Consider the following 27,968-nt stretch of genomic DNA (forward strand, 5'->3'; position numbering starts at 1 on the left):
GTGAGGGAAACCATCAAGTCTTGAATTTTCCGCCCACCTGAAATCGCGTACGTTCACATGCAAACTTCTGATAGTGCAACATGGCTTCCAGGATTTTCTTGTGTCCTCCAGGCACCAAACAAACAGCACCCATGATTTCCAGAACAGCCACTTTGGTCTTGATGTTCTCGGTGGCCAAGCTCTGAGCGATGATGTTGATGCTTTCTGAATGAGCGAGCACATGGGCACGTCCCTGAGAGTTGTTCATCAGGGCTTTAATGCAGCCGATCAGTGAGGTGTGGATCTGAGATTCGGTGGTCTCGTAGTCCATTGTTTTCAGGAAGTTCAAGATGCACGTCAGTCCATCGAGGTCTATGAAGCGTGTCACAAACTTGAGGAGCACCAAAGTGGTCAGGGCCAAGCAGATGAAAAGACATTTCTACTCAGGTAGGAGGACACATGGAAAATGTAAACTTAATAGCCTGAATTTTAAGTGCATTTCCTGTTGTATTCTCAGAAATGGTTACACAAGAAAAGTAATCATTTTTGCAGATGTCACAGTGCCTTAAAATTCACGTGATATTTTACAAATAATTAATTAAATATGTTAGGGTTAATTCATATATTAATAATAAACTAATATAAATAATAATAAAAATTGTATTAAATATGTTTTGTACATAATATTTTAAATAATTTAAAGCATTTAAATTTAAAATGTCTGTTTTACTATTAGGATGACAAATATTTCACTTTTGTGTATATATTCCTATATATACTATGATGGAAAATAATGGCACAAGGCAAACAATTTTAAATAATCCTGAAATTTTCTTTTTTTTTCTTATATTTTTTCTATATTTTTCTTATTGATTTTGAGATGCACTCATCATTATGATGCAAAGAGTTCACTAAAAAGAATAAAACTGAATCACTCAAAACAGGAATTGAGCAGTAGATGTAATACTCTGCAAAGACAAATTACTGTATGCACTTACAATTTAATGAAGCACTTAGTGAAAGAGAGACGCTTCATTTACACACAGCCATGTGTAAGGGAATGTGCTCAATCAAAGTAATTAAAAATAATTATACCGTCATGGAATGACCCCTAGTGTGTGTGTGTGTGTGTGTGTGTGTGTTAAAGGCAGTACCTCATGGGCTGTGTGCGGAGAGCAGTTTTCAAGCTCTCTATGGTCTTACTCCTCTCCTCCTCATCCTCCTTCTCCATGGCCAGCAGGGACTTCCTCTGGAGGTAATATTTAACGTAGAGGTAAATAATTAATGGACTGACCAAAGTTTGCCAGTTTTTTTTTTATGTATGTAATTGCATATAAACTAAAATTACCACTAGTTTTAATTGTAATACAAAAAGTGTTAAATACAAATACACAAGAGTGCTATAATGTGAATGAATATATAGCTTCACCAATTATCTGAGCATCAGCGCTCTTTGTCCTATGAAATATTTATAGTTGTTTACCACTCGATAAGCACCTACATCCCCAACAACTTCCTCAAGGGCAACATATGTGCGTTCAATGACTCCCACTTGACTAAGAGACTTTTTTTGTCCTCAGGGCAAAGAAGGAAATGAGTGTGGTCAGGGAAGTGTTCATTATTTGCTGTCTAGTTTGTTAGTCATACTTACAGCAGCCATAGAATTGATCTGATCGATGTAGAATTCAGGCCAGCTGGTCGCCCCCTTATTCTCTTCCTGTTCCTATGGAAAAACTAAAGATTAGCCTGGATACTGAAATCATATAATGAACACACATTTACATAAATACTGATAGAAATTTTCTACCAAAAAGAAAAACAACAAAGAAAACTGAAAAAATGCAATTGAAAATGTTATACAAAGACTAATTATTCTAAAACAATGATTATACAGCACAAATATGTTTGATATGTTTAAACAGATAGATAGATATAGGTAAACAGACAGAATGGCAGATAGAATTATATATATATATATATATATATATATATATATATATATATATATATATATATATATATATATATATATATATATATATATATATATATATATATATATATATACCAACCAACCAACCAACCAAATAAATAAATAATAGTAATAATAATTGAGAGATAGATAGATAGATAGATAGATAGATAGATAGATAGATAGATAGATAGATAGATAGATAGATAGATAGATAGATAGATAGATAGATAGATAGATAGATAGATAGATAGATAGATAGATAGATAGATAGATAGATAGATAAGAAGGGTTTATCAAAGATTATGACGATACATATTTTTTTAATTGGAATAACATAGGCTGATGAATTATTTACAGCTCATAACTAAACTGGGTGAATCCTGATTGGAAACTGCAAGCGTCTGACACTCAAATGTCGCTGTACTGTCCTCCACACCAACACAGATCTCTTTGTACTGCCAGGTTCTCAAGCACTTCCACAGTCACAATGTGTGAGAACATAGCTTATCTAACCACTGCGATTCCCACAAACTTGTATCCAACAATCCAAAAGTGCTTGTGAACAGATAAATTTTATGTGTGCGAGTGTCCACAGCTGACACCTTGTTTAAAATGCTTCTTTTTCCTGAAATCAGACACTGAGCTCCGGCACTACTCCACTCCTAATGTTGAGTTAAATGCTCTGGCAGAGGGTTAAAAAACTACAATTCAGTCCAAAATTCAGTCCCAGAGTAACTGATTCTTTAAAGCTTTTAATATAAAGCCTGGGGTTGGGTTGGGTTGGGAAACAATACCACAGTGTTTAGTGCTATGCTCAAGTGTCTATAATATAACAGCTGCTTGCTCTTTCAGGCTAAGATTGACTTGTGCTGGCCAGGATAAATTTGGAATTGGGAATTGGGGTTGTTTTGGGGGGTTTCGCACACCACATGAGCAGATAAGCTTCCAGGAATCTTATTTAACAAGTCCACCCATTGTTTTATAACCACATTTTGCAATTAAACAATTTAACTAAACTATTTTGGACCATAGGGGTTTAGAGATTAATAAAAATATAGCTTGAAACCAAAATGAAGGGTGAGAAAGATCTCATTATACTTATTATGAACACAAATACTTCATACCAGACATTCACATGTACTTTGGCCTCAACATCTTGACGGTAGTTTCAGAACTCATTATATTGCACGGTGTTGGTTCCACATGTTGCTCAGACCCCAAAACTCCACTGGGAGGAGATTTGATTCAGGCCTTGCAGGTGTAGTTGGCTGACACGCTGCATTCAGTGTTTTATTGAGCTGGCATAATGCAGCATACTCGTTTTTCTGAATTAGGTTGGGTGTAAAATAAAGGAAAATAAAAATAATAAAATAAAATACTGTGAAAGTTATGGAAGCTTGTTTCTACCATGGAATAAAAAAAAAAAAGGTAATTGTGACTTTTTAACTGCCTAAATCAGACTTTCTTTTTTACATCTTACAAAATTGTGACTTTTCTTTCTAAGAATTTAGTTTGTATCTCACAATTTAAAGTAATATACCTAAAGTTATAAAGTTGAGTTAACATCTTGCAATTCTGACTTTTTTCTCTGAATTGTTAGTTTATATCTCGCAATTTTCAAATTATACACTTACAATTGTTTTAACAACGTTTTTCTCAGAATTGCAACTTTGTATCTCACAATTTCAGTTTATAAACTCGCAACTGCAAGAAATAAAGTCAGAATTGTAAGATGTAAACTCTAAATTGTGAGATAAACAATTCTGAGAAAAAAAATGTAATTGCAAGATATACACTTGGAATTGCAAGCAAAAAGTCAAAATTGTGAGAAAGTCAGAATTGCGAGTTTATATCTCGTAATTTTGATCTTTTTTCTGAGAAGAAAAGTCTGAATTTTGAGAAATAAATTTGCAATTGTGAGAAAAAAGTCAGAATTGTGAAATAAGTCACAAACCTTTTTAATTTCTTTTTAATTCTGTGTTGGAAACTGGCCTCCAAAGAAGTAGATAAAACTGAGTAAAACATATTTGTTTTTGTTTTTTTGTTGTTGTTGTTTTTTTTTTACTATTTATTTGTTGCATCAAATATATAATTTGGCAGTGACATGCTCCAGTCAGCCACAAGACGAGTTAAAAAACTAACATGACTTCAGGGGAACACAAAAGAACACATTTTGAAATCTAAACCCCACTGACTTTCACTGTATGACTAAAAATACTATTTATTTATTTTTTTAATATCTTCTTTTGTGTTCCATGAATGAACCAAAGTCATATGTTTGGAGGGACATGAGGGTATGTTATTTTTTTAGCTCAACTATCCTCTTTAGCCAGAAATAAGCTATAAAATTTGAATGTTTGCTTTAACATATGAATGAGAATAAACTTCATTCCTAACATCATAATGATTGACAGTATTATTTTTTAAGTGTTTTACAGGACAATAGGTCAGCAGCTGAAGAGCGGTCCCCTGGTGGGTCGTGAGCAGGTAACTTGTCATGCACTCCAGCAGCTGTAGAGAAACCCCAGGCCACTGCTGTGTGGTTTGCTCTATAGTTCCACTGGTGTAAAGGGCTCTTATAAATGAGGGTTTACAGAGTGTGTCAGGGCAGCCTGGGTATTGTTACCTCTCACTCCTAAGACCCATATCACACGTACTGTTAAAATAAACCCTTGCACTCAACACCACTTCTCTGTCCCAAAGCCAAGCCTGTGCTAGAGCAGCAGCATTTACATTAGATCCTTTTTTGGATGTACAGTATGACCAAGATGTGGTCATAGATTTAGCTGTTCAGTTTCAAACTCTACAGTCAAGCCAGATGAAATGTCTCCGCAGGAAACAGAGTTTTTTGTGTGGTCAATGCCAGGCTATACGTTCAGGTCTTTTAGAAAACCCAAAAGGCATCTGGTGACAGGAGTCCCTGTCAAGTCCCTTCCAGTACCAATTTCTTACCTTTTTCTTGCTACAGTAGATTTGCCATTTCTTCTCAGCAGGAAGGGCAAACATGGCCTCTCTATGTTTTTCTGTGAGATCCAGCTCATCCTGTGGTAGAAGGAGATGAGAGGTTTTAAAATAATGTATACTTTGTCATTTAAAGTACAATGGACTGTTACACCTTTTAAAAAAAAAACGGAAAAAAATTGTCACATTGTAATACCGTTAAATGCCTAAAATTTACATTTTAGGTTGCTTATTTGTTATGTAATGTAATGTAATATAATATAATGGTAATGAATATGTATTTATGCAAATAAAAATATATTAGGTATTAAATAAATACATAAAAAATAAATAATACATTTTTAGACTGAGTCAATCAGACAGATATAGACAAAAAATAAATAAGGAATGTAAAATGTACAATAATGAATGAATGAATAACAAACAAAAAACTGATATTTGATTTGGCAGTGACACACACACACAGGCATCCTATCCAGTCAGCAACAAGGCCTGACAAAACCAACATGACTTAAATACTGACATCAGCCTCTGGATATCACTGACCCGCACGCGGGGGTTAATTTCCCACAATTCTGTGAGAGATAGAGAGTCCTTGTTTCTTCATGGCAAACAAAAGATTTAGTCATGTAAACCATCAATTAATGCCTGTATACTCCTGTGACCTAAGTGCATTCCCATGATGCAGTTCTGGCCTGAGATGGTCATATTCAGTCCAGATGTTTGGGCACAAGTTAATTAACATCATGTGAGAGACACATACAACGAGCAGGTCCTGAGACCACTTTAACAGGCTGCATAAGGAAATGAGGATAAAAAGAATGAAAAATACAGGGAAATCGTATAATCCAACTCATACGTACTCATGTACATATGAGCAGAAATTCCAGAGAGAGAACATCACATCCAGACACCACATCTACTGCAGAAGCAGGCAGGTCAAAATCTGATCCCATCCAGACTGTTCTCTCATACTTTCTCCCACTTTATGTCTCTGCAGGAAAACCCTGAACCTGAGATTTTGTTCTGCTATCCCTCACACTCACTAAAAGCCATTTAGATAGAGGCAGCTATCTTTCAACTTCATGAGAAGGACTGCTTTCTCACCTCAAATCGACACATAATCAAAAGCCTGCTAGAAGCATTTTCGTGTTAAATCAAGTCAACATGACACTGATTGATGCCTCAGTTGTGGCTCACTGTGAATCCTCAAAGACTCAGCAGGGGACAGGCTGCGTATGGGACAGAGTCTGGCGCATGCAAGTCATCCATGAGCCCATCTGTGCCAAATGCCTGCTGGTCACGCACTGGTGGGCATGAGACATACAGACGTTCTCCTTCTCAAAGGAGTCTACAGAGCTAATGAGGGAACATGTACTGTCTAACACTCTTTACTGGACCATTAGCAGAGAATATTTGGAGTCCTCGTATTACAGAGTCTTGTATTATTACAGACAAGCACTGATTTACTCCACAAATGGAGGAATGGTAGAGCAAAGCAGTGCTCAAATGAAGAACAAGCATTTTTTGAACTATTCCGATGGGATTATTTTGAATGAACCCACTTAACAGGCTCCATTTGTGATTTTTGGCCGTGTGGGCTTGCATGCCTATGAACTCTGTATGTTCTGTCTTAGCAAAAAATGCAATGGAGAAAACCCATCATGGGATGAAAGACAAGTTCCTCTGCTTTAATAAGTTATCCTTAACATGCCTGCTAATATAATGTTTGACAAAACCAAAGACCAGATTTGACTTTCAAAGTGGCTTGTGTCCAAAGATCCAGAGTATGAAGCGTCAACAGAAAGTTGTATAAAATACATAATTCAAAATAAAGTTAAACTACAATGAGTGCTCTATCTACCTATCCATCCACCTACATATATACTTAATCATCCATCCGTCCATCCACACACTCTGCCATCTATTCCTCTACCAATCTATCTACATATCTATCCATTCATCCATCCACCCATTTATCTACCTACCCATCTATCCATTGATCCATCTACTTATCCATCAATCTACCCAAAAACCCACCCACCCACCCATCCACCTACCATCCGTCCTTTCAACTATGCATCCATCTAACCATCTACCTACCCATACATTCATCCATCCATCCATCCAGCCATCCATGCATCTACCTACCCATATATCTATCTATTCATTTATCCATCCAATCCGTCCATCTAAACATCTACCACCCATTTGTCCATAAACCCATCTACTTACTCATCCATCTACATATCTACTGTATCTACATACCCATCCATCCATCCATCCATCCATCCAGTTAAGAGTTTGGGAAATAAATAAAACAAAAGAAAGAGTATGGAGGTCATGGTACAGCACATACCACCAGTTCAGTGAACATGGCATCCAGTTCCTCGGTTGGGGGCATGGGCAGGGTGGGCTCCATGGGTTGCAGTGTGAAGTTGCTGTCATGACGGAGGCGGTAGGTGATCTCGGGATGGTCGCTCTTCTTTAGACAGCAACAGAGTAATGACAGGCCCCGCCCTCCTCGCTTACGTGGGGCCATCATGGCCAGAGGCCCAGCCAGTCAAATGTGTCTCACTTTAGCTATGACCCCCTGTCCAAGAAAAAAAACAAAGAGAGAAAATGAGGAGCGGTGACAAAGCTACAAATGAAAAAAAAAAGACACTGGGAATAATTTCTTAGTTCACTGAAAATATGGATGGCTATGCTGAGACAGAGCTCCACGCAAAACAACATGACTGAAAATCATACCGCCAACCTGGGCTGTCACATGAGATGTGTGATGTATTCAAACTAAAATGTTAATGTATTAAGTATACTCCTGACTAACAGGTTACACTGGACCTCCCACTAAAGACCAGTAGCAATATGCAAAGTATCTGTATTAGTGCATAAAATCTTGCTGAAACGAATCACAATCAAGGCGATGGTTATACATTGCAGTCACACTAGAATTCAAGTTTTGGGTCATTTATTTATTAAAGAAATTCATATTTTTATTTTGCAAGGATAAATTACATTGATCAAAATCAAGAGTAAAAACTTTTACACTGCTACAAATAAAAATTTCAATTAAATGCAGTTCTTTTTAACTTTATATTAATCAAAGAATCCTGAAAAACTTTATCAATGATAATGATAAGAAATGTTTCTTGAGCACCAAATCAGCACATTAGAATGATTTCTGAAGGATCATGTGACACTAAAGAGTAATTACTACTGAAAATTCAGTTTTGCCCTCACAGGAATTAAATACATTTTACAATGCATACAATATATTTAGAAAACAATTATTTTAAATTGTAGTGATATTTCAGAATATAATTGTTTTTACTTTATCTTTAAATCAGTGCAGCTTTAGTAAGGATAAGACATTATTTTCAAAACATTTAAAAATCTTACCGACCCCAAATTACAACAAATTAGATGTTGGATTGTCAATTTGTGTTTGTGCAGTAAGACTCATAATGCCAGCACTGTATGATCTTATTACCCATTACAACACTCACATATGCCTCATAAACTCCAGCAATATACAGCAGCATGATTCAACATGCAAAGCAGTATGTAGACAGATAATAGAAGCAATGAGCTATCATTTTACACTATTAGGTGCTTTTATATGTGAATCACTTTACAGAAAGAAAACAAACTGTTTTGCCACTAAACCTTGTTTATAATGTGCATTATGAGTAATATCCTTCAGTATTTTGTCACCTTGGAATTATAAGGTTCTATCTATCAGTTTTGACATTTTTGTGTACATTTTGAGACTTTTTACTAAGACAACAAAAAGATTCTATCTGTAAAGTATATGGGATGCAAAATCTTTGAAGCCTAATATCTCAAAACCGCTCAGAATGCAGATAGAACCTTATAATTCTAAGGTGGCAATTGAAGAGGATCTGTGTCTATCAGTGAAAGAGAACTGCATGAAAATATTTCATTTTAATAGTGAAAAAAATCAGAGATGCTCTTCACAAGGATTAAGCCAAAATGCTAAAGCAACAAAACGAGTAAAATCGAATATAAGAACTTGATGAATTTCAGCTGTTTGTTTTCTTTTTACTCAAGAGTAAACAACAGTTGTTTTTACAAAAACCAAGGTGTGGTGGTGTAATATGTGATCTAGATTAGGAACCAAAAGGTTGTTGGTTTGAACACCAAAAAGTCCAATCCATGAGCTATAACCACTATGAAAGAAGTAAGCTTCTGCACATCAAGACATATGGCATGTTCTTCACACAAAGTTATCGTATGGCATAAGACAACTTGAAATATAGTGCATGAACCACTTTTTATATCCTTTTTGGACTGAATGAAATTTTAACAAAACTTACTCCTTTTAAATGGATGTGGAACAACAAAATGGTGAGGAAATGCTGACTAATATTTTATTTTTTTGGATGAAAACCCCCAGGTTACTCCAAAGGACTTTCCTTGTAATTTGTGCCTCTTCATAATAAAAGTGGCTGGCAAATGACTTCATTTCACTCAGCCACAACATTAATTTGTTTCATCTACATCCCCAGATGTCCCAGATTTTATAAAACAAAAGACACACACACATACTTATGTCTGTAGTCTTTATCCTCAGACCTCACACAATGAAACTGACCTCTCAAAAGACTGAACCATGCTCATCTTCCCTTTCACCATATAAGGAATAAATGAGAAAGTTACTGTGCCCAACTTTACCTTCATTCAGTTTTAATGAATAGAACAGTCTGAGCTCTAGTGCTAAGGCCATCACGACACCGAAGAAGTCAAACATAAACTTCACTCTGAATTTACGATCAGACCCAGAAGCTCAAAGTGACCAGATGTTTCCCTTTAGAAGAACAGGGGCATAAAGGCTTAAATGGCTTCAAGATTAGGCTGGAGTTTATAGTATGTGTGTTTGCGTAAAATCTGCTCATCATACCCAAACACAGACTTAAACGGCGATGCCCAACATGATCTGCCATGCGGTTTGACCACTGAATGTTTCTCTGCAGCTCATTTGAGAAAAGAAAAGGCTGAAAATGATTCCATCAAATTTACAATCTGTAATACAACCATTAGAATCTAAATATAAAATGTAATTTTTGGAGGCTTTTGCCTCTTTTATTTAGAAGACGGTGGAGAATGGACAGGAAATAAGGATAAAGAAGGGGCGGACCAAAAAAAATGACCCGAGCTGGACTCAAACTCAAATTTAAACACAACTAATAAAACTATATAACACAATTTATCTAACTGAATTTAACATAATAATAATAATAATAATAATAATACAAAAGAGCATTTAACTGAATGCTTATTTACATGCAAGAACATATGTGAACACTTTGATAATTTAAATGAATTAGTGAATCATTTCTTTTGAACAGGTTCTTTGAGAGGAATCTTCAGAATGAAGATTGAAAATGAAGTTTAAATTTCAATTGTTTTTTAATCAAGAAAGGATATTCTATGTGAGTGTGTTTGATTGTTGCCTTATTAGGTTATAAGGATGCATGCACAGTATGCATTTAAAAAAAAAAAAAAAAAAAACAGTTTTGTTAGCATTTTTTTACGCTATATAACATGTCTGATTGAAGAAAACAGCTTGATGCCAGAAAATTTACAGTAGAAAACATCTGAGAGACATGTTACTGAAAAATATAGGTAAATAGTATGAATGCAATGAATCTTCAACTCTTTTCTCAAAGAAAGTAAACTCATTCAGCTCAAACAAGATTCAAAGGTAAAACTATGGCTCACAGATGAGAAAGAGAAAAAAAGGAAGGAAGGAAGAAAGACAAAGAGAAAGCAAAATCGCAGAGGAAACTCCTGTGTGTTTTTTTTTTTCGGAGCACTGAAACGAATGATTCACTCAGCCATGTCAACAATCTGGATGTTCACACTAACACGGCCTTGTGTGGAAGAGAATCTCGATTCTCACACTGTAACTATTTAGCAGCGATAACCCAGCAGACCAGACACAGCTGTTCTCCTGAGCAAGGCTGGGAATTTTCTCACCATGGGTTTATTTCTTGATGTGAAAATAGCTCCGGCCCGGCCAGTTGTTCCAATAATCAGTGGGCAAAGACCACACACTTCACACCGTAAGAATAGATACCACATCTATTATTAGATCAACTTGAACAAAAGACAACATTAACTGTGTCTTGGTTTGTGGTATTTTAGGTTGCTTATTTTCACATTTGTACATGACACTAAGCTTTGAGAACAAAGACGTTCTCAGTAACAGTTATTCATTTAGCAGATTAGTGAATCTCACAAAAACATGCCCACATCACATTTCACATCATTTTTTATTTACATTTATTTGTACTTTTTTAGTTTTTTTTTTTTTCAAGTGAATAATGCAAGCACACAGTATGCCAGTAAATCATTAACAAGTGGAAGATTTTAATCGTGCCGCTGCTAGATGTCCTTGTTCACAAGGTCTGATCCAAACTATGACTCACAAACACTGCTAAGCAAATATTCTCTTCCTTTTTTCACTCTCAAAAAAAAAAGGTACAAAAGTTGTCACTGGGGCGGTACCTTTTCAAAAGGCACACCTTTGTACCTAACGAGTCCATATTGGTAACTTAAAGGTACATATTAGTACCTTAAGTGTACATTTTAGTACTTAAAAAGTACAGAAGTGTACCTTTTGAAAAGGTACCGCCAAGGTGACAGCTTTTGTACCTTTTTTTCTGAGAGTGTTCAAACCACAAACAATGCAGGAGCTTATCTGACAAATTTCAAAATAAAAACTGGTAATCCAAATCCACATCTTGGATCGCCTGGGAGCTAATTAATCTTTACATCCTGGGAAACCCCTGAAATGTAAACATCTTTAAAAAAAATTTTTAAAGACTAGTGAAGGAAAGTTATTATTACAAAAGCAACAAATATGTGAACGAAAAATGACAGTCAGCTCCTCATCGTTCAGCTCATTTGCTCATGGGTCACCACAGTCTGTACCGAGACAGGTGACTAAAATATTTACAACTAAAATAGTAATAGAATCAGCAGCTAGCCTAAATGAAAGCAAACATGTGCTATGAACAGAGCATAACATTTTATCCCTAATAAAAAAATACAACTTTCCCAAAGCCCAAGTGAAATAAGAGTCTCGCTGTGGTTGTTAAACACATAAAACAGCCAGTTTGTTTATGTATAAGCTTGTCTTTTCTAAATGGATGTCTGTCATCTGAAAAAAAGCATGTTTAGCAAATTCTGCCCTTGTTCAAGTCAATGTCATTTGGCATGCATCCCTGAGAGTTTTGTAGTTGTTCCCTAAAACTATAACTATTAAAAATTATTTACGTTAATTGAAATAAAGCTGAAATAAAAAATATAAAGACGAAAAACTTAGAAATGTTGCCTTGGCCAAAAAATAAATAAATAAATTGAAATGTTGCCTTAGCAACTAACAAAAATAAGTAAATATTTAAATAATAATAATAATAATAAAACATTAATGTAATATTAATAAATACAAAAACAGAATACTAATAATACTTAACTAACACTGTCCTTGAAAATAGTTAACATTAACTCACAGCATTAAGTACTTGTCCAGATACTCCCAGCCTCCTCTTCCAAAGCAATTCAGATAAATTGTTGGAGGGGAATAGTATCAAATTCTGCAAACCTTGTACCGTCTCTATTAGAGGTCAGTCCCAGGAGACTAAAATTAAGGTCTACCCAGGACAAAACCAATATTTTGCTACAAAAAAACATGCACACAACAATTATAAAAGCGTATAGTGAGTATAAAAGTAAATACTTGTCAACAAGCACATTTAAGAAAAGTGGAAGGGAACATCTTAAGGAAGGTAAATCTCAAGTAATGCGCATGTCCGTGCAGCAACTGGCACGTAAATGCCTCCATAATACACTTGTCTTATGAAATATATCTCTCTGTCATACACCAGTGGAGCTAATCCACGAGAGCCCGGCCCTCATAAGTCCGTGCGCCACCCTGGTGGCCAGGCCTCTTTATGTAAGCAAAGTTCGATCTTTATGAATGGCTGTGTTAATCCTGCACCGGGAAGCAATTCTCATTCATGATGGATCATGAATCAGTGAATTATGGGAATTCATCCAAATCATGAAGCATGTTTACACTTCTTTAACACACTTTAGCACATTTCAAATGAATGGTTTCAAGAATAAAAGTTGAGAGCAAACATGATACAATGGGGAAAAAATATCTGAACACATCAGCCACACTTTAAATATCTAAATGTAATAAGACACGTATAATATATAAATAGCTTTGCATAGCATTTGTTTTAAAGTATAGTTTTGAAGCACAACACTTCACAAACAGATGTTTGTTAAAAAAAAAAAACACTATAATCACCTTGGTTAAAAGTTATTGCAAAAAAATGGCTCAGAAAAGTGGTTACTTCTGGAAAGCTCAAGCAGCATTCGTTTGTAGATGCCACTTGGTTTGACACTTGATATCTCTCTCTCTCAGTGACATTCAGACATTTTAAATGTGACTCCAGTGTTCAAAAGTGACCTTTTTTGGGGCCACTGTACATTTTATCTTTCTCTCTGAATAGCATTTTGGCATATTGAGAGCACCTGTAGAACTGCATGCTGCTTATATACTAATAGTCATTCAAATCAGGACATCTGGTGACTAGAACTTAAACAATGGCAGGATGTTGATTGCTTTTATACGCTGTGACAGAAGGGTTTGGTTTGCCCTAAAGAGCTATAAAATGAAATAATTCTTATTATCCTCAATCTACACATAAGAGAAATAAACTAAAAGAAGCAAATGAAGTTTCTGCCAGTTTCACACAAATATTGGTAACTGTGGTCATCAACACTTCCACCACTTCAGATCACAGAGCGCTTTGTCTTCAGCTGTCGTCAGCATGTCTGTCTAGGTTGTTGTTGCTTTTCACTGCAAACAGCTGAATGTGAGGAGACTGAATCACTATTTGTTTATCGGTCAATCGCCAATGGAATGAACAAGCATAGCTTGCAAGCAAAGCATTCTGAAGATTATTAAAATATGTGCATTCTACAAATACAGTACATGGAAAGACAAGTGTGCCTGTTTCAGCTTTGTGTTGCTTTGAAGAGTTGTAATCGCTTTCATTAACAGTCTCACCACATTTAGGCACCAACCTAAAGAGTTTGGGCGGTTGGATTTGTAAAAGAGGGTTCTCAAAGAGGCACACAACTCAAGTGATGTCATGGGAAATGTACTGCTCATGGGTAATTTGCATTTTCTTTCTTTGCTGGTGCAACGGTTATAATAGGAACAAGATATTTGAATATGTAGTCTTAAAATAATTTAAATTTGTTTAAATTTGAAATGTCAATAAATATGCATTAAATTGATCAATGTGACAGAAAAGACATTGTTATATCATGAAATAAATTGTTACATAATAAATTTAAAATAAATGCTTTCTAATTATTAAAGAATCTTAAAAAAAATATATCAAAGTTTCCATAAAAAAAAAAAAACTTTCAACAGATAGACTTTGTGACTGGGGTAATGGCTGCTCAAAATTCAGCTTTGCAATCAGAGAAATAAAGTACATTTTAAAATATGTTAAAATAGAAAAGCTATTTTAAATTGCTATAGTATTTCACAATATTAAAACCCCAAACTTTTGAACAGTAGCATTCTAATGCTAGTCAATTGCAAAGAGTGGAGTGAAGGCCTTCAATGACAGTCCTAAGATACTGTGCCTTTAAACCAAACCAGCACTAATGCATACATCCCAGAGCGAACATCTCTCAAGCACTGGAGCTCCATAATAACATAATTGCACAGCAATTGTGTGGACAGATGAAGCAGGATTTTGAGGTCCCATGATGTAGCCAGCAGTCATATCTCTTCCAGGATATGACCTAAAGAGCTCTTACCCTAGGGAAGACAACAGCACTTCAACTACAGACCTCACTGAATAATCTAATGAGCGTGTGGCTGTTAGTCTGTCTTTCCATATTTTCTCTGACACCCCCCCCCTCCCCTCCATGCCATTTATTTTTTGCCTGTGTCATCTGCACGGGGAAAAAAATCCATCTTCATCAGTGCTCTGATATCAAACACAGTCATGAAACTAACACTAAACCAACATCTCCATAGGCTTGCGACATTGTCTGTAGTTTTCTGCCTCTCTCATTAAAAGCTAATCCATAACTCTGGAAGCCTTGATCACTGGGCCTGCAGAAGAGTGAATGGGTTTCCATTTTAGAGTTTACATAATTGAGGTCATCCAGTGCAGCTCTAGGACCAGCTAGAAAACAAATCCTAGCCTTTGGTCTATCATCCAGCAGTCACAAGCCAATGTTCCTAATAGCAAGTTACAGTATTGATCCCTGCTGACCTAATCAAAGTGATGTTGAGTCTGTTATTGGCATGTGCAACAACAAGATTCATCCACCATGTGAGTGAGTAAAGTGACGTGTGGCCAAGTATGGTGTCCCATACTCTGAATTTGTGCTCTACATTTAACCCATCCAAGTGCACACACACAGTAGTGAACACACACCCGGAGCAGTGGGCAGCAACATGTAAATAAATAAAACAAGTATGAAAACAAACAGAAAACAGTAAAAGAAGATATTTATACATAACCGTAAAAAAAAAAAAAGTTAATGAAAAACTTAGCCAAATTAGAAAACATAAAACTAATGTAACTGTTTGTTGTGTAGGTATTTAGATATACTCTGTTGTATTTTGCATGAACTTACAAGATCAATTGAAAAAAAAAAACAATACTAAATGTGGACATTTTGTATATTTAGTTTTAATCTTTTAGAGAGAAAATTTTAAGATTCTTATCTATGCATTTATTAATTCATGCAAGATAACCGAAAAAATGTCAAAAAACAAGTCACATCAAATACCCACATATAACCATTATCAAGACTATATGTTCCTCAGTCAGATAGATAGTAAGCTTGTTGTGTATACCAGATGCCGTAGCCACATTTAAGCTCACTTGGGCTATAAGTGTGATCAATAACATCAGGAGAGTAGCAGGAGCATCCCACAGGGGTCATATGCCACACCTCTCAGGGATCCAAGCACTTAGACAAAACAAGAAAGGCAACTAGAGAGGCAAAAATGCAAAAATGCTGTCTATCAGGATTCAGGCAGACAAGTCGGATAGTTTTCCCAGACCCCTGATCCACTTCATTCCACAGCCACATTTAAGCCTGAATCCCCAGAGTCAGACTCCTCCAGAGTCCAGAGAACCAGTGTTATGCAGCTGATGCTCACTGGCTGCAGCTTGCATTTCATGTGCTAATCCCATGGTTTCAATACTGGGGATTGCAGTCGAGCTGAGTATATAATGAGTTTCCCCGAGCTCAACAGTGATGGATAAGCAAATATTAAATCACGCATGCTGATATTAGTTATTAATTATTGCTGGAGGTTCATCAACAGCTATCAGCGGTTATCGGGTAATAAAGCACCATCCAAATGTCACCATGGTGATGATCACAATCCAAAATGACACTGAAAAGGACAAAGATACTGTATACACTCTTAAAAGTAAAGGTTCCAAAAGGGAGTTTTCACAGTGATGTGTTTCTGCAGTGATGCCATAGAAGATCCATTTTTGGTTCCTCAAAGAAACTTTCAGCAAGCAGTTCTAAAAAGAACCATTTTTTTAGTGTTAAGAACATTTCAATAATCTAAAGAACCTTTTCTCCTATAAAGAACCCGTAATGGTTCCATGGATGTTAAAGGTTCTTCATGGAAACAATAAACGGCAATAAAGAACCTTTATTTTTAAAAGCATATGGCATTGCTGTGAAAACCGCATTTAGAAAACGTTATTTTTAAGAGTGTGGAATCAAAGATGCCAATATAGAACCTTTATTTTGAAGAGTGTATTATTGAAGTAAACATGTATACACACAAATACACACACACACACACACACATATATATATAGATTTCTAACCTCTGACCCACATCCAACAAAAACAGATCAGTACATTCAAAATGGACAAACATAAATCAAAAAGGACAGTAACAAATTAGATGAAAAAAAATCAATCATCGACAGGCTGTTTATGTAAAGCTGATTAAATATGTAATTATGTCACTTGGCACACCCACGGAAAGAATGCACACCAGTCTCATTCCATTCATAACACTTCCTCAGCTGAGGTCAGAACTTTACGGCTGCTTCACCTGATTCACTTAGATAAGGGCCTAGGACGAAAAAGACAAAGGCACACACACTAGTTCTTCTGAGGCTAAAGGGTAGGTATGTATCTTCACACGGCAACCCACACAACAAACTCTAACAAAGCTACACTAGCTGAGAAATACAGAAACAAACATCCTAAAACGTCAATGTTAAAGTGACTTCACATTTTGATTTCTCTAAATCAAAGACAGCCCGCTCACCTCTCAGAAAGGCACGTCAAGAGCACATCGTCGTGTGAAATCCAGGCAGTGAGAGCTCTGTTGATCTCAGCCCTGAATGCTGCGGTGTGGGAAGCACGCAGACCACAACGGCTCATACATCTCTCACCATCAAATCTGGTCCTGAAATAGCCAATGAAACTCCCTCTACTCCACAAGATCAACAAAAAATGAGTCTTCCAAACAGCTCGGCCTCCGGTTTAATTCTCCACTGGATTTACAGTATAAGCAGTCGGAATATTTTAATATCTGACTACAACTGTAAGCTTGAACTCAGAGTCTGAATAAGTGCACTATCCACACACACACACAGTCAGACAGATGTTCCCGGTCTGAGTAGGACCACCCTCTTCCTGTATACCACACCTCCTTTCTGCACTGTCCAATGGGAATGCAGTAAGAGTGATTGCATTGAGTTTGACTCTGTCCTCAGTCACAGGGCTGACAAGTGTACAGTGACAAATAGATCTGAGATGTTAGAGGAATACAATAACATGGATTACTGAACTAATCACTAGTCTAGTATTGTGCTTGCTAAGCAGTATTATTAGCAAACTAAAATTATACATTTACATTTTTGGTAAATACAGCTAAAATAAAATGTAAAAATAAGATAAAAAAAAAGAACTAAAAAAAACACTTGCCTTGAAAAATGTTGCCTTGACAAACAACTGGAATAAATAAAGTTCTAAGTTGAAGCACTAAAAGTACTAACACTGAAGTTAAAATAACGTAAAATAAAAATATTTAAAAACAAAAACTAATAAGAATGACAAAACCCATTATAAAATCACTAAAACTACAATTAAAAAAATTTTTAAAACTGAAAATATAAAAAACAAAAGCTAAAATATTAATAAATACTATAATAGTATATTACTAAAACTGCTAAGGCAACTGTCAATATTACTGAACTATTAATGTGACAGACATGAATAATTGAGACAGAGGTGTGCTATTACTGTTCTAAGCAATCTCACTTAGGATTAGGGTTGGGTACCGAAACCTATATAACGGGCATGTCCTAGAACAGAATTAGAAAGCAGATTTTGTTGCCACTTTAATGCATGAGCGATCGATTGAAATATTTGTACTCTGGTTCTCTGAATCAAAAAAATTATTTCCCTACTGAGAAAATGCACGTGAATGCAAGTCGGAAAGCTCTTATAATACAAATCCAACACATCTTTGTAGTAACGTGAGTGTCCATGTTGTTTTCACGTTCCGACTTAAAAGCACAACTCGAGAAAAACAGACCATCCGAGGAGCGTGCGAATGCAGTAATTACACTTGCTCTGATGCAACAGCTACCGTTAGCTAGCTAAGCTAAACACGCTTAAATTAAAATGCTTAAGCTAAACTCCCCTTGTAATGACTTGCAATGAGAAGCGATTCTAAAACTGTTAGCCTACGATAGAAAATATTATAACGTTTTTACTCCACAACACCAGTCTAATGCTTCCTTTTATGACCTGATGTGGCTTCTTGTCAGAGATTGAGGCAGAAAATATTTTCTATACTGTAGAAAAAAGTCGATTAGCAATGGATGATAAATATACTTAATTATTATGAAAATCCCAGAGATGGCATGAATAACACAGATAAACTATATCATGTTGCAGTCAAGTGTTTACTGTCTTTGTTTTATCATTCAGTCAAAACGTTTCTATCTTCTGTTTCCTCAATTACAGCTAGTCATGTCTGGTTTGCGAACATATCATTCAATTTAATTTATTTCTTCTTAGTGAACCAGTAGAAACAGTTCTCACAAATTACTTAAATTATTCACTTTTTTAACGTGGTTGACACTCCCTCTGAGTCTAAATAAACCAATATCCCAGAGTAATTAATTTACTCAAACAGTACACTGACTGAACTGCTGTGAAGCGAGAACTGATGATGAACACGAGTGGAGCAGGTCTCGAGTCAAGAACTGGTTGCATCGGTTTTCGGATCACTGAACAGAGAACCATTTCTTTCGGACACGTCCGATTTGAGAACTGATTAGTGATGTCCGGTTCGCGAACAAATCGTTCGATTTAACCGGTTCTTCATATTATATATGAAGAGTATATATATATGAAGAGTATAAGAGTACATTTTTCATTTAAAAACTTGAGATGCAGTGGGATGGAGAAAGAAACCGCCATAAAGTCTCGATATATGTTTTTTTTTTTTCAAAGTTAAACTTGCATTCATTTCACATGGCTTTCTAAACATGCAGTTCTCTTGTGTGAGATGCGAGTGCAATGATGACAGATGTCCCTATAGAAAATGCACGAAATATGTGTTCTATGTGAATGCCTACTTAACGCACACCTAAAATTTTAATGCAAAGTTTTTGCATTCGAATGTGGATTTTTCTTTTAAATTCAAAGAATATTCAAAATTCGAATTTAGCTTTTACACACCTAAAATTTTAATGCAAAGTTTTTGCATTCGAGCATCATCAGTTCTGTTACTTCTGTGATGCATATGTGGATTTTCTGCGCGAGGGCGCCCTCTGGCTTCCAGTATGAATGAAACAGACATTAATAGCGCTAATGGCCAATCCATCCTGTTTTGGGTAAAATCTAAATAAATAAAAAATAAGTATTGGTTTAGGTAAAGCACAATATTACTGTTTTACTGAAGTAGTTCTAATAATTTGCTGTAAACCCACTATTTCCTAAGAATGTGTTGATTATTGTAGACTAATGTTCTTCTAATTACTTTGTTTAATAATAAAGAATGTAGTGTAGCACACAGACTTTATAATCATTGTGAAATTGCTGTTTGTTTTGCTGCACCGGCAGTTATAGGGTTAATGCGTGAGACACAAGCTAGTTAGTTTGGCTGGTGCACATGTGATGCAGCTGTTCTGCGTGCTGATTAAAAGTTAAGACAGAGTGTCTTTTGTCTGTCGTTCTTCAAACATTACAGTAGACATATTTTGGTTTACAAACTATCGTTTCATCAGTTATCCACGATAGCACTCGGCTAACGTATCCACCTAGTGTTCACAGTTTAGCATCTTAACTTTAGCTGTGGGCACGATTTGCTTGCATAAGTATTTTGTATTTTATGTCATTATTATTAGAATGGATCTGAGCACTATATTATTGTTTTATGTAAAGATGCTTTGGTAGCACTGGCTAACCGGCACAAGGACTCCTCACTGTGCCAATCACAACAGGCTTGGCCAGCTGACCAATCAGAGCAGAGTAGGCTTTTTGAAGGGAGGGGTTTGCTCTGAACTTGCTTGGAACGAATCGTTTCGAAATCATTGGCAAATGACTCTAATATTAAACGTATATTCTGAGAAAATTAAATTTTTTTCAAACCTTAGCATTTAAACCTGTTGTAGGGGACTCCAACACAATATTAGGACACTTTAAAAAAAACATATGACCTGCTCTTTAAAGTGGGTGCAGTGAAGACAGCAAACAAGTTAAAGCAGATTATGCAAGATTTGATTTGAAATTATCATAATTATGAATGCCTTCTGTCCATTAACAGTTTACAAACAATATATCTAATAAAACAATTAATCAAACGTTTTTATTACTGGTTTCAAAAACACGATACCACATCTGCAACACATTTTACTTCTTAATGGCTTTTTTGAGTTAAAATTGACTGATTAAATTGTGAAAAATGAGCAAAACTAAGCAATATTGTCAATATTGGTTATGAATATTGAACATCACTGAGCAGCTATTGGTTAACATTCCCCAGCTGAGAAAGAAAGTTGTTTCAGAGGCTGAACAAGTTATTACATTTTGATTGAAGACTTTTTCTTATTAACATACATTACTAAAATAATAAGTCAATTCGGTTTTCATTTCATGTTGACTTGACAAAATGACATTCACACAGATGATGTCTGGTCAGTGGTCACATATATCTTAACAAATATGATTGATCATTCAGTTAGTATCACCCATATCACTCCAGCAACTGATTAATCACTGGTTAACGTCATTCAATTGATCTCTATCATCCAATCAGCTTTGTTCTTGCACAAAGACACACACAAAAACACGTACACAATGTCTGGTTGCATTCCTAGAGCACTCTGTTTCAGATACGAAATGCCATTATTTTCCCAGAATACTACTCGGAAGCAATAATGAAAGCCTTGGTTTCCAAGAGAAGATCAAATTTCCTCTGTTTAAAGGACATGAAACAAGAGTGCATCTGGCTCTTTCCTCTTCTGTGCTGAGCACAGGTCACCGAGGTCAGGTTAGGGTCATTGGCAGGAAGTGTGGGTACCGCTAATGGTGATGTATGCCTGTTGACAGCAGTTATTGATCATGAACTTTGCTCTTTGCATCAGTGGAGCAGACAAATACATTCACTTCACTGCATTAGCACAACAACATCTACCATCTGAGGTCAGAGTCCATGCCAATTTTGTTAACACTAATGTTTTTAATAGAATATCTAACTGCAATATCTTGATTATATTGGAACATCTCTATTTCCTTAAGGAAACAGCAGTGCTGTCAAAGCAACAAAAGAACACTCGTTAATGCATTGGCGGAAATGCCACAGAGACACATCTTGTTTTCTATTAGCTGTGCATCAACACATAATGTGGTTTTTGTGCCTATGCAGTGTAGATGAAACTCTGTATGCAAAAAGATGTAAGAAAGATCAATTGTAATTCAGAATGCAATATTACTGACATCATTGCATGTGTTACATTTTGATTAAAAATATATTAACAATGGGAATTTAAAATGTAATTAATAAATTAGGTGGTAGAAATTAAGTTTAATTACATTTTTTTGAAGTATAAAGTTATTTGAATACAAAAATGTTGTGCATTTAAATGGACAACAAAAAGCTGATAATGATGAAAAATCGACTTAATATTTTTTAAATAAAGCAAGAAAATTACATTTAGATGAGATTTTATTTATAAAAGTGTTTACCTTGTAAGCACTGTAATTAAACTATATTTATTTAACTGCCATATCAGCATCAAATGCTATTATTCATTGCAATATAAAATAAAATAAAATAATTTTTGCATGTTTGTTGATGCTAGTGCAAAATAAATTACATATTACAAATATGGGAACTCTTGCTGACCTTTTGCACTTACAGGTGCTTACCATCATCACAGCACCAGCCTTTAATTACCACAAACCTGACCTCCCGACCAAGACAAGGGGAAACTATTTCACTGTTTTTACTTTCTTTCTTCCATCAGTGCAGCTCAAAATGCAAAGCATGTGATCAGATTCCAACACACATACGATAAAGAACATGTCAGTGTTTTTACTTTCTTTCTTCCATCAGTGCAGCGATAACAGAAAAGGCGCGGCTTGACCTAGTTCAATCAGCACATCCTGGCTTAGTCTGTTGCACATTTGCTAAGCCAGGATGAGAGCGTGCAGCTATGTCAAGCCAAGTGTAGATAGTTGGGATAAGTGCACGTTCACGGCATTCTGAAACAGACCACGGGATTGATCACAGAATCAATGATGCAAAAATGGATAAAACCCGTACGGCATACTTCTCGCCAACTGAGCAACAGCTTCTAATGGAAACATATGAAGAGGTGAAACATATAATATGTAAAAAGGGAAATACAGCTTCTTTAATAAAACAAAGACAAAGTTTTATTTCAGATTATAAATTAGATAAAATCAATTAGATAGAAAAAAAACCTAAATCTAATCTGATAATTTGATCTGTTTTTATCTATCTAATCATTTATTTATTTTATCTCTCTTATGTATCTATCCTTCTTAAAGAACAAGCGCGTCTGGCCAGAAAAGGACCTGGCAGCAAGTACAAGAACCTTTGCAGGCTGGTAAGTGACTTGATGTGTGAAAAAAAAAAAAAAAAAAAAAAAAAAAAACACAAATTAAGTGAATAGTGTCTGCTGCCATATTTTATTGTCTGTGTTGAATTTAGCATTGAAAAAAAAAGGCTCATATATCTGGCATGGGGGGTGGCCCTCCAACCCAAGACTTGACCACAGCAGAGGAGCTGGCCCTGGAGTTGAATAAAGGGAAGCCAGTGATGGAAGGGACACAGTGAGGGACAGCCACTGACTCTTGCCCAGCAAGAGAGACTGCCCTCTTCATACAAGGTAAATTACTGCCGTACTACTCCACATGGAAAAACAATCAAGTATTTAGATTTTGTTATGTGGACTGTCTGCCTTTGCCTTACCTTGCAGTGTCTGGTAACACACTTACACTTCTGGAGCCACCAGACTATGATCCGCTGGTGACTTCTCTTTTATTAAAATCATAGGCTTGGCACGTCCTGTCAAAACTATCAATACAAGTTCTGTTGAATATGGCAGAGGGAAGGCACATCTGCCGATGATGAGATCGTGTTACTGGACTTCGGAAGGCTTAAGGTGTCATGTCAATTTTGTGTAAAGAAGATATTTTGAAGATTGCTGGTAATCAAACAGTTGGTGGCTCCTGCTGACTTCCATAGTATTTTTATTTCCTCTTTTATGTTCAACATAAGAAAGCAACTCATACAGGTTTGGATAGTTCTTCAAAAGAAGAATAAGATGATCCAGAACATATAAAGGTATTTTGTTGTTTACTGAAAATATTTATAAGGTTGTTGCCATCCTCAAGAGTAGAACCATTTTCAAAATATATTTTATTATTTGATCCAGAACATATAAAGGTCTAACAAATGCAAACATTTATTTAGAATAAGCCTATATATACACTACATATTGACCTCGTCATGGACTTAAATGAAACCACATTTGCAACTTCATCAGCCATTTCTTATAATCTCAACAAATGCAATAATATATGCATTCATCAAACCTCTAACAGCAATATGAACAGTCTTCATAACAACGCTAAAATAGGGATACTTAGATGTATGACAGTATATGTCGTATTTTAATGCATGATAATTAAAATGATGCAACATTTGCAGAAGACCATGGAATGACTGTAAAACATTAATTTCTAGAAGGATTGACAGCAGAACTAACAGATAAATCACTAAGATTAATCTTAGCCTGGTTGTTAGCCTGCTCCGGAGCAGGCTAGCTGCAAAGTGTAAATCTCCATAGTAACTTAATGTAGATTAATTTAGCCTCCCTTCATGCAACCGAGTCAGGGCTAAATTCAGCCAGGATAACTGGAAAATCCCAGCTTAATCCCTTATCTTGCTTTTGTGCAATACCCCCCTGATCTGATTCTTCAGGCGTAAGGTGTGTCTTAAGTAAACATTTAGAAAATATACAGCCGTATCCTCTCTGAGGATTTCTAACACCCTTAGACTGTCAGGTATAGAGACGGGTGTGGGAAGTGGGTGTGCCTGATGACAGGATGTTTGACCACACATTATCTACGGAGGGCTTTTCCACCACCCACCAAAGACCTTCACTCAGTTTATCCCAGAACAACCTCCCTGTTCCTTTCAAAATACTGTAAAAAGTAAAGAAATATCACTGTTCCCTTTGGGCAAAAACATCTTATGATGGAATGGATAAAAGTTTGGCTTGAATAAATCAGAATTGGAAACATGGAAAAGTATAAAGGAAAAAAAAAAAGCCCAGAAGAAATCACTCATCTCATTTACACATGAGTCATATCAACACACCCACACATTACACAGCAAAAAGCCTCTTTTGTGGCTGAAAAAGAAGGGATATCCTGTTTCCTCAAAATAGAAACTAGCACAAAGTCACTGTCCAAACAGACAAAATCAAATTCTAATAGAAAAACATGCCAGAAAGGTCTTGAAATCACAGAAGCTAGTCCAAACCGGTGAAAGTGCCCTGTCCTCTTTATTTGATACGATCCAAATCTAATCCAAAAAAAAATTCTTACAACTCAAAGGTCTAATGTTTTATGGACAATATAGTCAATGTTTTGGGTTCATGAAGGAAACTATTTTTTTTTTTCATTATAGGTGTGTCAAACACACAGGCGGATTAATTCAAGGTCTGATAACTCAGAACCTCACCCTTTGGAAACAACCTGTGATTTATTTAAACATATAGCTGTATATGAAATTCTTGACAAGTTCCTTTTAACCATCCAGTTTGACAGCTAGTGGTAGCTAACATGGAAATACTTAAAGGGATACTCCACCCCAAAATGAAAATATTGTCATCAATCACTTACCTCCATGTCGTTCCAAACCCGTAAAAACTCAGTTTGCCTTCCGTTCGTCTTTGGAAAAGATATTTTGGAAGAAAACCTGGAGGCTTGAGACTGTCCCATAGACTGCCAAATAAATAACAGTGTCAAGGTCCATAAAAGGTATGAAAGTTGTCGTCAGAATACTCCATCTGCCATCAGACGTGGAATCTGGGTTATATGAAGTGACGGGAACACTTTTTGTAAGTGAAGAAAACAAATCCACGCCACAAGGATGCGCTGTTTTATTTCAAATCAAAGTTAAATACACGCAGAAACAGCGCATCCTTGTGGAGCGAATGATACAGAAGAGTATACACAGCATACGTGATATGGAGAGACACAGGAGACCACTGACAAAGGAATTATTGAATAAAGTCGTTATTTTTGTTTCCTTCGCTTACAAAAAGTGTTCCTGTCGCTTCATATAACCCAGATTGCATGTCTGATGGCAGATGGGAGTATTCTGATGATGACTTTCATACCTTTTATGGACCTTGACACTGTTATTTATTTGGCAGTCTATGGGACAGTCTCAAGCCTCAAGGTTTTCATCCAAAATATCTTAAATTGTGTTCCGAAGACGAACAGAGCTTTTACGGATTTGGAACGACATGAGGGTAAGTGATTAATGACAAAATTTCATTTTGGGGTGGAGTATCCCTTTAAGTTAGAGACATGACCCAGCACTCCCTAACCCTAATGCAACTATTATCGGCCTAATTAAATAAAGCAGAAAGTGAATAAATAGTAATTTTTTTTCAAAATAGTTCTGGCAAGAATGGCGGCACAGACTACTGCTTTTGTCAGTAGTCTCTAGGGGATGAAGCTGAGAGCTCTGTGGCCTTTCTTCCATGCCGGAGGATAAATGTAGTCTGTTTTCCCCAGCATTATTGCTCTAATGTGTGCCCCAAAGGGCTTCTAGGCATTGCCAAACCCAAAGAAGCATACTGGTTCACCCTGGTAACAAAAAGAGCAATAAAATCCCCCCCCCCCCCAAAAAAAAATTACACTACCACTAGCTACTGTTTGGAAACACCCTACACCGCATGTGTCGGCACCAACCCAAAGCCAATTAGAGACCTTTAGACTTGATTGGATTTTCAGCCTCAGTGGTCTTGTTGAGAACTTGCATTTCCACTTAAGCTATACCCACATTTGCACACATTTCATGGCCCTCTGAAATGTTTCGTTAATGCTGGCAGGTTGCAAGCATTCCCCTCTGCAAAGCTACCTAGCGCCCTCAGTTCTTGGATAAAATTACCTCCAAAACATCTTTTTTTTAATTCCCAAGCGTATTAATTTTCGGCATGTCTTCCTGGTGCAAGCAGAGTTCAAGGCTATGCCGTTTCTGCTGCTTCTGTAAACTACTCAAGCCTCTGATGTAGATTCAAAGGACAATGGCTGTTGGCCGCCACCTTCTCCATCTGGTGAATCCATCACTTAAAAACCCACTCCATGTAGAATAACTATGTCACGCTTTCCCATATGTCACTGAGGCTAAAGGACAGGGGTTTCAAACTGGAGAAAACTTGTGCATAACATAACATAACAAACATGTTAAAGGCAGACATATAGTTGGCCGTGGCAATGCTTGATACTACAGGAACCTGTAAAAAGGATGGATAGGATCAATGGTATGTGTGTCCCCTGCCCATGCTGAGAGCCCCCTATGCTTGTTGGAGCACTTGGGTGCCAAGCATGAATAACATGAGATCAGAGCATTGTCCGAGTTTTATCCAGGAGAGAATGGCAAATTTAAACAGCTACACTGGGCTTTTGTTCCACTACACTGGACAGAGCTGGGATAGGCCTCCTAGAACACCTCCTATATCCGAGGCACACAAACCCTGAGGCACATCCACACACACACACACACAGTCTGCAGGCTTGTGCAGTGCAGTACAAGTCAAATACAACCTGACGAAGAAGAGGCTGGCACCAATACTAGAAGACAATCATGACACCACTGATAAAACAGATTCAAAGAGAAACAAACAGAGGGTGTCTTTACAATTAAAATATATATAGTTTGTTCAAAAAGAAACTGAAATGACAATACGGGTCATATTTAACCACTTAATCAAAAGAAAAAAGTTTTTTGCAAAAAGAAATGAATTCTATAACCATTGCATTTTTTCATTTCATTATTTTTATTACAAAAATCAAGCCCATTTTCTTAAAACAAATAAATAAATAACATTATTGTAAATATAATGTTTAAACTCTTTTTTTAATATAAAATAAATGTAAAATTAGGGCTGCATGATTAATCGAATGCGATTGTCATGCGCATTTTATTAGTACAGCCGGTTCTGTATTCAGCAGTAAATCATCATCACGTGCTTTCAGACGGAGCAGCATTTACTACACAGAGCTGTAGTTCACTGAGAAGCTATGCAAACAGCTGTTTTTAACACGATTTCTTCGATTTCATAATCGTCTGCGATTTTTTGGTGTACCTTGTCACGTGATGATGATTTTTTGCTGATTACAGAACCGGCTTTACTAAAAAAATGCGTAT

The 27,968-nt window shown here is 36.2% G+C and overlaps 1 protein-coding gene across 4 annotated transcripts in view; it reads right to left on the minus strand.

The window, feature by feature from the left end:
- Positions 1–27,968, minus strand: part of LOC109069409 (disheveled-associated activator of morphogenesis 1-like) — a 44,913-nt gene that overhangs the window by 14,184 nt on the left and 2,761 nt on the right. For 2 of the 4 annotated variants that reach the window (XM_042773689.1, XM_042773685.1), the window contains exons 1-6: positions 17,301–17,646; positions 7,275–7,508; positions 4,907–4,996; positions 1,631–1,702; positions 1,134–1,228; positions 38–371 (exon numbers count right to left, since the gene is read on the minus strand). In XM_042773689.1, coding sequence (XP_042629623.1) covers positions 38–371; positions 1,134–1,228; positions 1,631–1,702; positions 4,907–4,996; positions 7,275–7,460 — 777 coding nt within the window. In that variant the 5' untranslated portion in view covers positions 7,461–7,508; positions 17,301–17,646. Of the gene's footprint in view, positions 1–37; positions 372–1,133; positions 1,229–1,630; positions 1,703–4,906; positions 4,997–7,274; positions 7,511–17,300; positions 17,647–27,968 lie in introns of those variants that run through there. The other 2 variants (XM_042773686.1, XM_042773687.1) reach the window with 2 other exon arrangements.

This window comes from Cyprinus carpio, chromosome A17 (genome assembly GCF_018340385.1).
Source record: "Cyprinus carpio isolate SPL01 chromosome A17, ASM1834038v1, whole genome shotgun sequence".
Classification (NCBI taxonomy): Eukaryota; Metazoa; Chordata; class Actinopteri; order Cypriniformes; family Cyprinidae; genus Cyprinus; species Cyprinus carpio.